At 46.8% G+C, this 13,674-nt stretch overlaps 1 protein-coding gene and 1 pseudogene across 1 annotated transcript; one reads left to right on the plus strand and one right to left on the minus strand.

Moving 5' to 3' along the window:
- Positions 1–10,855, minus strand: part of LOC124690555 — a 28,239-nt pseudogene extending 17,384 nt beyond the window's left edge.
- Positions 10,854–13,006, plus strand: LOC124690556 (NAC domain-containing protein 46-like). Its single transcript, XM_047223927.1, has 3 exons — positions 10,854–11,040; positions 11,123–11,400; positions 12,221–13,006. Exons 1-3 carry the CDS (start codon positions 10,854–10,856, stop codon positions 13,004–13,006), a joined length of 1,251 nt encoding a protein of 416 aa, XP_047079883.1.
- The last annotated feature ends 668 nt before the right edge of the window (positions 13,007–13,674 follow it).

The following is a 13,674-nucleotide window of genomic DNA, read 5'->3' on the forward strand; positions in this document are numbered from 1 at the left end:
GGTTTGGTACCGCAACTGGTACCGCAACTCAAAGCTACGCTCGTACCTGAAGTCAAAGCTGAAGTCGCCGCTTCAGTCCAAGCAGATTTCGACGCTCTACACGCGTGGTATGAGGGTGGCAAACAAGGCCCCCCCCCCCCGAAAATGCAAGTGGTTAGCTTCGACGGCAGCAACTCGATGGTGCCGCCGTCCGCCGGCAATGACAATGTTATAATGGAGACTCCTCCGGCCGCCGGCAATGTCGCCGGTGCTAGGGATTCACCGTCGATGCCGGGTAGCAGCCCCTCCGTCACTTGCACGCCCGCCGCCGCATGTGCTGGCCCGTCGACATTAGCCGAGCTCAACGCCCTCACGGTAATTAACTAATGTGTACATCAAGTTAATATATTAGTTTCGTCATCCTTGCCCTCTCTCTAACGCCATACACATGTTCTCGCAGGCGCTCTCGACGCCATGCACCTTCTTGATGAGAGTAAACGACGAACTCAAAGACGTCGCGAGGGGGTCCATCATTCGGCCCCCGGATAAGAAGTGGCACACACGAGATATGGCGGATGACGTTTACCGGGTTGAAGTGGATCGGGCGTTACCGGGCTATGAGGATTTGTTTCCTCCTAATCAACCGCATGGTGCCGATGACGATAGCCCGTTGAATCTGGCCTCACTGAAGGGTTGGTTACTGCTATGGCCGAAGACCCTAATTCGGATCAACACCTACTCGGGGTCGACGGCAAGCAAAGACAAGCACCTTGCGGCGCCACATGTCGGCGTCCCTCCACGACAGCCGCCGGCGCCCGTGGTCATCGCCCCACCGGAACGGCCACCTGCGCCGCAGGTCAGCCGCCCCACCACAACAGCCAGCCGCGCCGGAGGCCGAGGAATATGAACGTGACAACTTCCAATGGGATATTCCTACGTCTTCACAAGTTGTCCATGAGGATGCGCCGGGCTTGAAATATGTGTGCTCCAAGAAGCTGTTCGATTCTCAAGAAACGGCCGATGAGGAGGAAAATCCTAAGGAGGTCGCCACCGCCGCCGTCAAAAATATGTTGAGCCCAAACACACTCCGTGCTACGGCCACTACGGCGATGGATGGTCCAGCACTACAACCCAAGAAGAGGAAGAGGGCAAATAAGAAGGACGCCCAAGACAAGGCGGCGGCGGCCAAATCCAAGGACAAGGTCCCACTCCTTGACAAGTTGCCAAACAATTGGCGACCTCTCGCATCACTTGGGTCAACCGATGCTGCCGGAGCATGTCGTGAAGAAACTCACCCCGGATATGAGGAGCTTGCATGAGACTGTCTTGCATGTGGAGAACCTTCTTCTCAAATCAAAAGATCCTCGGTTACCCTCTCTTCGTGGCGAAGGTGCCAACCGGCATGAACTTCGTCGAGAAGTACCCCGCGGACTTGTGCTTCATCCGGTTCAACGACATCTTCAGCATCTATCGCATGCAAGCGCTCCACTTTAGTGTGGTTCGCCTAGTTGCTCTTAGCTTGTCCGCCCGCATTGTTAAGGAGGGGACGCCGACCATCGCGATAATGGACCCCTTCTATATGCGGGAGAGCATCATCTCGCAACCCCGGGGATCGCGCGATTGCCACCCAGCAGGTCGAGGATTTCATGTCGGCGAACATTAAGAAGGGCGCCATTCTCATCCCTTACTTCCCGAGTAAGTAATCACTCGCTAGTCCCCCATCACCATTCTATCCTATATCTCCATTTGCATTTCCAAAGGTTAATCCGTGTGTTTTCCGCAGAGACAAGTTCTGCACCCTCATCGTCGTGCACCCGCAACACTCGCATGCAGCCTATCTCGACTCGGGTAGGGACCGCAAGAAAGACTACTCCCACATCAGTGGCCCTTCTCAATGATGCTCTCACCGGCTTCGCCAACAAGGCAGGCCCCCTCAAAGTAGAGAGGAAATCCCGAGGAGGCTTGGTCTTAACCCACACAACCAACTTCCCCGCCTCGTGCAGCCGACGCCCGACAATGGGATGGACGCGTGGTACGCCATCCTTCGGATGCAGGAGTACATAAAGTACGCAGATGACATGTTGCTGCCGGAGAATCTCGGAAACAGGTTTGCAAACATGGCGGATGTCCCCGATAGAGAGATTAGAAAGAACCGGGGTCGCATCCAGCAGTTCATTTGCACGATAATCCCGCAGGATGTCAACAATAGGTCCGGCGAGTTCTTCTACGGCTATGGTCTACCACCTAATGACGAGATAGACCTCCGCTTGGAGATGTCGCGTGATGAGAGGCCGTTCAACTCGCTTGAGGGCTGCCGTCCATTCCCCCTAGGCGTACAACCTGATCCTACGACGGGAACACTTGCTAAAGCTTGAACGATATGTCCTTGAACTTCCGTACCGTAATAATTGCTATATATTCCCATAGAATCGACTAGTTGCTTTTATTTAGTTGTATGAATGTGCATGTGAACATGTGTCCGTAGTTTCATTTACTTTGCTATATATTTCAAGATTATGGCGTACATAGCTTAATAATTATTTGCATTTACTCGACCACTACTTGCCTCGTATTTGGAGTTCGCCGATGATTAGAATGTTCGGTCAATCGTACACTCGGGGTGGAGCCGGTGAGCCTTGGTGCGACGGCCACAAGTATCAATCTATTGTGCATCCTACCTAGCCTCACCGACTCCATCCCCGGATGTTAATATTTGTTTCGACCGACAAAGTATGAGGCACGCTATTTAATTCGTACTACTTGTCTTCTATTTGAGTTCGCACTTCTTAATTGCATTGGCCGATGATTAAAATGTTCGGTCACTTGTACACTCCGGGGTGGGGCCAGTGAGGCTTGGTGTGATGGCCACAAATATCAATCTATTGTGCATCCTACCTAGCCTCACCGACCCCATCCCCGTATGTTATTATTTATTTCGACCAACAAAGTATGAGGCACATGCTATTTAGTTCATACTACTTGTCTCTTATTTGAGTTGGCACTTGTTCATTGCATTGGTACTAACGTTTTACTTATCTTGTGAATGGAGATGCCGACGACATATGTCGTGTACAAGGGAGGGTTCCCGGAGTCTACGACGATCGGGAGGACTGTCGGAGACAGGTGCACCGTTTCAGCGGCAACAGCTACAAGGGATACCCCACTAGGGTGGAGGCGGAAGGAAGATACGCCCGTTATCTAGCGGGAGAGATGAGGGACATGAGGAGGAACCGGATGAAGACCATGGCCTTCGTGATGATGGTCATCATGACCATGTTGGTCATGTTCTATGTGATTCTAGTTTAGGTTAGGACCTACATTGTGAGGTGTATGACGATACTTGTGACGACTATGTACCAAGACTTCTAACTTTGTGAAACTTCGTCGTTCGGTGTTGCATATGCACATGTGTTGTATGAATCAACACATTTCGAAACGAGACTTGCGTATTTGTGTACCGATACCGAAATGAAACTTGGCTCTCTATGTGCTTCTCATATTGCATGTAATACTGTATAAATATGAACTGCGTTGTAAATATATACTGCTGTCAAATATGTATTGTAATATGCTGGAAAAAAGCTGGAAAAAAAAAATTCGAATTAATTGCCGGCGCACCTAAATGACATACTGCCGGCGCACGTGGCATGCGCCAGTGCTGGAAGCACTACTGCCGGCGCACCTGATTGTGCGCCGGTGGAATACATCTTCCGTCCTTAGAGTCGACATACGAGTGCAGGTAACAGGGGGCGTTGATCTGCTCAGCGTAAGGCAGTTCATGAGCCCTCTGCTGCCGCGGTTTATAATTGCCACGGTTCCCGGAGTTGTTCCGATTACCGTCCTGCCGATCGTCTCTTCTGTCGTCATATCGATCATCCTGCCAATCAGAGTACCCTGCGGCTACCATGTTGTTGTCATCATAGTTGCGGTTCTTCCTTCTCTTGTGACGATCCCTTCGGCCACCCGAGTCGTGCTTCGGCTGGTCATCGTCTTCGTCGTCACTGCGCTGTCGTGGCCTTCGCACGTTGTCTTCGCCATCAGCCCAGCTGTTGGCGATTTCCATTAACTTGGTTATGGTTTTAAGCTTTTTGCGTCCGAGTTCTTCTATGTAGCTCTCACGCCGGACGCCATCGCTCAAAGCGTCGATTGCTCTGTCGAAAGATACATCTTCGGCAGCATTTAGGAGTTTGGTGAATCTCCCGATGTATGAGCGCATCGACTCCTTCTGCTTCTGCTGGCAGTTCCGTAACTCTTCAACCCCGACGGGTCTCTTGTACGTTGCTTGGAAATTGGCAACGAAGGCGACTACTAGGTCGTCCCATGATTTGATGGAACCCTTCGGCAGTCCCCTTAGCCAAGCTCGCGCTGAATCTTTGAGATAGAGCTGCAAGCATTGCATTGCTGCTATTTGGTTCCCCTTATGCAGAATCACAGTCTGCAGGTAGTCGTCTATCCAAAATCTTGGCTCTTGCTGCCCATCGTATTTGGCAGCATCGGTAGGCGTAGGCTTGAACTTCCTGGGCGGCATCGCCTCGCGGATTTTGTGACTTAGATAGTCGGCTCCCCTGAGCTCGCCGTCGTACTCCTGATCCTCGTCCGAAGAATCACTGTCATTCTCGTTCCTAGCGGCGCGTCGTCGCCTTGCTTTGTCGATCCTGCTCTGGGTGATTTCATCCCGAGCGTCTCTCGCATGATGCTTTGAACCACTACCCTGCAGCGTGGTCTTTTCCTTTTGTGGAACTAGATTATTTCCCAGTATCGCGAGACTTTCCAGGGCGCCTCGATGAGCTTGAGCCATGGATCCTTCAGGGCGCTGGTTGATGAGGTATGCAGCAAGGTTGGCAGTTGCTCCTGCAACGGTTTTCGGCCGTGGCATGCCTGCGGTGTCCGTAGTCATGAAGGACTTGGTTAGGTTGGACGTGATTTCTCTGGCGTCATCTTCCGAAAGCCTGGATAGCCTCGACCGGTGTTTGCCTGCCCCTTGAGTATTTCGAGAGGCGCTCACATGCGAGCCTCTTCGCCGTTCACTGGATCGATCTACCGCAGATAGGCGTCTCTCGAGGGTGGCTTGTTCCTTCGACAGGTGCTCCCGGTTTTTCTCTAGTATTGATGGTGTAGTCGCTGTCGTGGTTGCTGGCGCTGTTTTCGAAGCTCGCCCGTCTACTGGAACGAGGAGTATGGTCTCCGTTTCCTCTGTGCCTTGTGTTTCCTGTGTTATTGGCGACATAAACTTGATGGTGTGCTATTCTTCGGGTGGTTCCTTGAATGATGCTGTCGATACTGTCCTCTCGATGAGTACTGGGCATTGCAGATGAACGGCGTGTCGCTGGATCCCAGCCCGTGCCTGGTGTCGCAGTTCAAGCAGTAGTACGAAGTTAACTCCGAAGATATGGGATCGTCGGATCTTACCGACATGGAAGACACGGAACGGGGAGTTGAAGGCGCGGGTAAACTCGTCGAGCCTGTCAGGCCAGCCGAAAGGTCGAGTGACGATGATGCGCTTGGACCCATCGATCTGGAGGTGGGCGATACCAGCAGTCGAAGGATTCCTTCCGCGTTGACGTTGTAGTGGACGCTGCCGAAGGTCATCTCCATGTTTCCTTGTAGATCTGAGAAGTTTGAGCGAGAGGAATCGCTGTGCTGGGTGAACTCATAGGAGCCGAACCGAATCGGGCTTCCCAGGTTCGGCGATGATGGTGTCGACGAAGTTGCTGATGAGGTTGCCGGTGAAGTCGCCGGTGTCATGATTGGATCTGCCGATGACCGATCTTGTGCCGACAGGGTTCCCACAGACGGCGCCAATTGTCGAGGGTGCTCCTCGGCAATGCCCTCCGATAGGGGCTTAGGGTTGATGGAATCCTGCAAGCTGACACGAGACATCGGTTCGCAGACAAGCGGGGAGAGCAATTTACCCAGGTTCGGGGCCCTCGATGAGGTAAAACCCTTACGTCCTGCCTGTCTGTTCTTGATTATGATGACAATGTGTTACAATGGGGTGCCGAATAGTTCGGCTGTGATCTCGTCGAGATGTTTAAGTACTAGGGTAACCTAGTTCTAAGCTTCTGTTGGCTAAGATTGCTCAGATTGATTGTGTCCCTCGACAGCCCCTCTCCTGGCCTTTATATAGGAGGCCAGGTCTCAAGAGGCCTAATCGAGTACGACTAGGTTTACAGTAGATCTATCTCTAGGCTTTCCTTGTTCGGCTCCTTCCGCGTCTTGTACTTCAAGGAATCTTCCGCTGCACCGTCCTAGTGGCCCATCTTGCCGTCGAGTGCCTTCATGGGCCTCCAACTAGGAAATACAGGATAGGGCAACATTGGTTACCCGAAGGGTAATGCCCACGTCACCCACGTTGGCCAGCGCCCACCCTCCCTTGGTCGGCCACCCCCTCTCCCTATATAAGGTGTGTGCTTGTGTGTGGAGGGGGGCACAAAGGTTGGAGGCATCCCAAGGCATTTGGTGAGGAGAGCACTTCACCCCTCCCCATGCGACGTTTTCTCTCAAAGCATAATTGTACGTAATACAAAAGTCACGAATCGCTCATAGTCGATACATAAATCAACCAGCGAAACACCAAAGCCCCAAAAATAAAGCCAAGTAAACATCTTGTAGTCGACTAGTATGACACCATCTAGCCTGGGATAAGATATACAGAGCAACCGTCTGGAGATGGTTGCATCTAGTATCCATAATAGCCTGCTAGTCTTGAGGTAGGAGCAACGCCCATAGCTGCACCCACTGGACCACCATATGAATAACCTGCAAAATATTGAAAGAAGTTGATTTGTTAAACACAATATTATTTCAGCACCTCCAAATTGACCAGCACAAGGCTGCCACACCAATGCGTATACGATCTTTTGCTTTTTTGTCAACTCCATTCAACTAGTTGCCAAACATATTAGTAATATTAGTTGGAGGTGGGAGATCAAATGTGAAATAAATCATGCGCCACAATAATTTTGCAAATGGACAAGCTAAAAAGAGGTGTTAAATTGATTCTTGTGCACCACAAAAACAACACTTGGTACACCCTTTCCAATTTGTTTTTGCAAGATTATCTTTGGTTAACAACACTTTGTTATTTAGGAACCACATAATTTTTTTTGTCTTGAGTGGGATCTTTAGTTTCCACAAATATTTCTGCAGAAAAGGCGTGTGGTCATTCATCAAATCTTCATACATAGAATTAACAGTGAATACTTCTGAGGTTGTAAGATTCCAAACAAAATTATCTGGTTCAACACCTAGATTCACTTCCATTAGGCGTCTACATAAATGCATCCAGGGCATCCATTTGTTCCCATTTAACACTCTTAGAAACTGAATGTTAGGGTTCAGAGGTGCATGAGCTAAAACATCCGCAACCAAGACATTTTTATGTTGTACAATGTGATATATAGATGGGTATTGCTGCGCTAAAGTAGTATCACCCAACCAAACATCCTCCCAGAATCTAATAGCCAAACCATCACCCAAATTAAAGTGACCTCGAGCAAAGAAATCATCTTTCACATGCATCAGTCCCTTCCAAAAAGGTGAATTAGATGGTTTAGCCTGAACTTCAGAGAGAGTTTTTTGAGATAAATATTTATTATGCAGTAAATCCTGCCACACCCCTTTCTCATTCAGTAATTTGAAAAGCCATTTACTCAGAAGACATTTAATTTTTAATTCAAAAACCTCAATGCCAAGGCCACCCTGATCTTTCGGCCTACATATGATGTTGCATTTCGTTAATCTGTATTTCTGTTTTTTTCGTCTCTTTGCCAAAAGAATCTCGATCGATAAAAATCAATCTTTTCAATACCCATTTTGGAATCTCTAGGAAGGATAACATAAACATTGGTAAACTTGTCAAAATAGAATTGATCAAGACAATTCTATCCCCATAGGATAAGAGCTTGCCTTTCCAGCATCCCAACTTACCTTCAAATTGATTTTCTAACGGATACCAACATGAATTTCTAAGAGTTTTGTAGTGTATGGGGACTCCAAGATACCTAAACGACAATGAACCCACCCCACACCCAAAAATATGTTTATATTGCTGCTTCTCTTCCTTAGCTTTTCCAAAACAAAATAATTCACTCTTATGAAAGTTAATTTTCAAACCCGATAATTTCTCAAAGATACACAAAATCAATTTCATGTTTAACGCCTTTTGCAGATCATGTTCCATGAAAAGAATCGTATCATTCGCATATTGTTGAATTGAAATACCTCCCTCAACAAGATGAGGATGAGGCTTCCAACTTGGCCATCCGCCTTAACACGCTCGATTAATATAGCCAACATATCTACAACAATGTTAAAAAGGATGGGAGAGAGAGGGTCGCCCTGCTTCAGCCCCTTTCTAGTTTGGAAATAGTGTCCAATATCATCGTTTACCTTAACCGCGACGCTACCGTCCTGGACAAAGTCCTTAATGAAACGACACCATTCTGGGGCGAAACCTTTCATGCGCAATGTTTGTTGTAGGAAGGACCATTTAACCTTGTCATAATCCTTTTGAAAGTCAATTTTAAATAAAACCCCATCCATTTTCTTAGAATGCAGCTCATGAATAGTTTCATGCAATATAACAACCCCTTCCAAAATATGTCTACCCGGCATAAAAGCCGTTTAAGTGGGTCTAATCACTTTCGAAACAATCTTCGTCACTCGATTAGTACCAACTTTAGTAAACACTTTAAAGGTTCCATTAAGCAAACAAATAGGACTGCGTTTTCTTTTTTGGGAAGTAAAGTAATGATGCCATAATTTAGTTTATACAAAGACAAATCCCAAATATGCAACTGACCAAATAGCGCCATTAGGTCCTCCTTGATTACTTCCCAAAACTATCGATAGAACTCATCTGGAAACCATCACGAACAGGAGTCTTGTTATGTTCCATTTGAGAAATAGCTTCATGCACCTCCTTCTCAGTGAAGGGAGAAGTAAGAAGAGTGTTTTCCTCATCACAAATCTTAGGTATATCCTAGTTTTCCTCCTCAATTAAATAACCATTTGACGGAATTGGTTCCCCAAAGAGTTTTTTTTTATAAAATTCGGATATAAAAACCCTCAAATTTTCTTCACCAACAATGGTTCCTTCCTCTTGCTCAAGATGGTAAATTTTCTTTTTTCCTTTTTTTTGGCATTAGCAATCAAGTGAAAGTATCTAGTATTACTCCCCGCTTGTTGAATATGTTTCACTTTAGCTCTTTGAGACAATTTGGTCTCTTCATCCCTCCTCAGTTTGGTTATTTTTTCGTTAGCATCCTTTGGAGTAGCCCTTTTGGCCTGACTCAGAGGATATGTTTCTGCTTTTAGATCAAACTCATCAATAATTTCAATTAGTCTCTCTTTCTCTTTTTTATAATTTCCACGCATACTTTTAGCCCAGCCATTTAAGGAGCATCTCAAGTGTCGTATCTTATTTTGCCACCGCTCAATAGGATTACGACCTGAGGTAACATAATTTCATTCCTTTATTACCATCTCATAGAAACCCTCTCGCCTGAACCAAAACAGCTCAAAAGAGAATCTCGGCTGGTTTCCATTATGAGCTTTAATGCCAGAGTCTATAAGGAGAGGCTTATGGTCAGAACCAGACCTTATCCTTGATAGAGATCTCACGTAGACTAATGGAAATTTTTATTCCCAATCCACGGTGGCCAATATTTTATCTAACTTTTCATACGTGGGATTATCACGGCGACTAGCCCATGTATATTGTCTCCTGAAAGTGCAATTTCCCTTAAGTTGAGAGTTTGAATTATTGTATTAAAAACAAAAGGTCATCGTGCATTAAAATTGTCGTTATTCTTCTCCTCTTTCTTTCTAATAATATTAAAATACCCACCTACCATCATAGGTAAGTTTTGATTGCAAAATTTGATCTCTCCAGTTTGGCCGTGTCACCAAAGCCACCTCCATTTCATATCATTCCATATCATCTGCACACGTGAGAGTTGACTTCACCCTAGCACACCGTCGTGCTGCTAGTCTTCTGATCGAGAAGATCTAATTCCGCACTCTCGGCTAGATCAAAGAACCGGGATTCATCATCGAGCACCGTGCGTGTGCGAGACCACAGAGGTGCTGCTAATTGTGGCTCCTGTTGTTGTACGAGGATCATCTCGACCCTGTGGTCGGCAACGAAATACAACTACATCATTCACGTTCCAGTGAAACGTTTCCGCTTTCAGTCTTGGACGGTATGTCACCGAAATCTCTCTCTGTTACATCATTACTCATACGTAGATAGATCTAGGTAATCAGAGTATACTACTTAGACAAACTATTGTTTTCTGATGCGAACCCCATCAACATTGGGTGCAATTGTGATCTTAATCAGATTACAATCAAAATTGTTTAGAGGCATGAAGTAGTTGTATTTGTAAAAACAAACAACATTTAGGGAGAGGATTTACTCCTTCTGCTAGAGATGGGTACAAATTGAGACTATTTTGATGAAGGTCGGTCATTTTGGTGGCTACCAAAATAGTTTTTACCTCAAAAAATTCCAAACAAAAATAAAAATAGATTTGATTTTGGTAAATATTTTTAGAATTCAATTAAATTTATTCCTTTTTAAATTGTTTTTCGTCCTGATCCAGTCCTTTCCCAACTAGGCCGGTTTCCTTGTCAGACCCGTCAGATCGATGTCTCAATGTTTGTCCGCCTTTGAGTCAAACTGATTCCGGTTGGAAATTAAATCAAACACGCACGCAGCCTTCCCCGCCCAAATATCCCACCGGGGTCTGCAAGCACGCCCAGGCACATCCTTGTCAGGCACGTACGTCGACGGTCGGCCACGATCCGTCCCGGAGTTCGACTCAATCTGCATCACCCCGTCGACCACCAGCCGCCCAGCTGTGTCTGCCATGGAGATCGTCGACGACGACCCTGGGATGAACCGGCACGGGTACCCGCGGGGCTACCACTTCGTTCCCAGGAACAAAGAGCTCATCGGCGTCCTGGAAGACAAGCTCGCTGGCCGCCCTCTCCCTTACCCTCCCAATATCTTCCATGACATCCAGATCCTCGACTACCACCCCGCCAACCTCTACGGTACGCACCTCCACCTCCTCTACTTCTTCTTTTCCTCTAACATTGACGTGATGAGGATTTAAACTGTGAATCGGTGGAGCAGAGACGTACAAGGAGCACGAGGAGGCCGGGTGCGTCTACTTCTTCAGCCTCAGGAAGTTCCCAGGTGCCAAAAGGACGCGGCCGGTGCGCGCCACCAAGGACGGCAACTGGACGGCCTCCGGGCATGGCAAGCCCGTGACGCGCGGTGGCGTGGACGTCGGCTATAAGCACACCATGGTGTTCTACGAGAAGAAGAAGAACAAGGCCAACAAGTCCGAGGGTAAGACCGACTGGGCCATGCACGAGTACACCAGCATCATTGGACCCGAGGACAAGCAGGTACGTAATCATCCTTCCTGTATTTGTGGTGATTCTTTGCAAGAAAACATTGCCCAAATCAATGATTCTTTTCTACGTTATTTAGTAAGCTTATTATAGTTTTCATTGCTCTTGATCAAAATTCTGTACTAGTATACCTGGACTATCAACTCGTATCAATGCATATTATACATGGGTTGGGTTGAGTGGTTCTAGTTTCTTATGGTAAGCAACAATTAGTATGTGTCCGTAGCGTCTGGGGATCTCATATTGTGAGAAGTGCAAATGAAAACTAATTGTTACGCAATCTTTTTGATAAGTCCGAATTTGCCGCTGCTAAAACTGCATGCACCAGAGTTGCTCATTCAGTAAGGAGTTTCAGGTGTTTGGTTTCCTGTGGGAACAACATATAGGGGCATGGTATGGATGCTTCAAGCATCAAATATGTAAGAACCTTGATGCACAACACGAATTACACGAGTGTCTCTATAACATATATTCTTCCATAATGAAACTAATAGCCTGTGAGTTCTGTCATTACAAGTTTCATTACCGCTGGGCCGCTCCACCTCAGGAAACCAAAGAGGCAAACAATACCAGCCACATTACAGCTTCTTCTTTTTTACTTTATACATCACCACATCTTCTTGGATCACCTTCCATTAACGAAGGTTGTGTTTAGATATGCAAGCAGGATAACCGCCAAAATCTCACTTATAGTTTATTTGGAGATTTCTAGTTCAAATTTTAGTCTAAAGTTTAAACTAGAAATCTCCAAATGAACTATAAGTGTGAATTTTCTGACACCTTAGTTGTGTTTCCACCACCTTGTATCTTGCAGGTCGCAGATTTGGCTTTGTACCGTCTCTACAATAAGGAGGAGAAGGAGGCAGGCAAGCACTTTCGTATCTTATCCAACGATTCACCGAAGAAGAAGAAGAAGAGGATGAAGAAGAATGAAGCAGGCCAGCACGTTATTACCTTAGCCAACGGTTCACCGAAGTCGGAGGAGCTGCCATCACCGTGTCCGACGGACGGAGGGATGCCCGTGCCCTCGACATCACAGGCAAATGACTATTACCATGTGTTTGCCGACGCGCCACTGATGGTACCCTCGCTGCAGCCAACCGCCGTGAATTACTGCCCGCAGCAGCAGGCAACCGGCACGCCTATGTGGCCGCCGCAGCAGGCTGGCAACGACTTCGAGCTTGCAGATTGGGACAGTAAGCCGCCATCTCTGCCTCCCCTGCTAGCACCGTCGACGGCGTCAGGGTCAGAAGCCATTGGGCACAGCCTGCCAATGTCGCAGCAACAGGATGCCGAGTATCCAGGACCTGCAGTCTCGAATGAGCAGCCGCTGACGACGCTCGCACCTTCAGTCGTAACAGTGCTAGGGACGGCTGCCGAGGGGGACTACCTGGATAATGACTTCAAGGTGTTATGCGAGATGCAGCAAGAACAGCCGGCCGCGAGCCCCTGCTGGTTACCCATGCTCGACGATGACGACGACTTGCCGATGCTTATGGACGAAGAGAACTATACATGCACAATAGACGAGCTATTGGGCCACATGGACGACAAGGCGGCGATGTCGACAGAGGAAGCAGATCCTGACGATCAGGTTTAGAGTAGCAAGAGCAATCAGTAGCGGTTAAATTTTTTTCTAGACTAAAATGAGTATCAGCTAATTAAGTCATCAAATTCATATTCCATGGTGTTTGGTCACACTGGGCCGACAGATTAACTAATTAGTTATTGCTATGGTGTCATACGTGATATTCAGTTTCTTTAGTGAACATGAATTGGTGTTGATTATGATAAATTGATGACTGGTTTTCTAGATCTTCTGAATACTTTCAAGTGAATGTTGCAAGAGTGTAGTTGGCACTTGGCAGCCCCTCAACTTGGAGGTCAAGGTGTTTGGTTCAGACATAGAACTGGAAGCGGTAATGAAATAACGCTGGTATTGGAAATGGGATGAGAAGAAGTGAATTTTATTTGTTTCGTCTGTGTAACAGTGCCTATACAATACAATGTTTGGTTGAATACACTGTTTTGAAGAAAAAGTATTATGAATAACAGAAACTCTGCATAAGATTGAACTAATATGGGTCATTAAAACCGATGACAAGTCAGTTTATTAATATGTATGGAATGCTTCCACAAAAAAACAAATCAGAAACATGGACCTTTTTAGGGGAAATTAACCCAACTCAAGTTAGGACTAGGAATAAATTCTTAGTTACAAAATAGAGGTACATACATGATAAGGAGGGCTGATTTTGCTCTGAAACA

Source organism: Lolium rigidum, chromosome 2 (genome assembly GCF_022539505.1).
Source record: "Lolium rigidum isolate FL_2022 chromosome 2, APGP_CSIRO_Lrig_0.1, whole genome shotgun sequence".
Lineage (NCBI taxonomy): Eukaryota > Viridiplantae > Streptophyta > Magnoliopsida > Poales > Poaceae > Lolium > Lolium rigidum.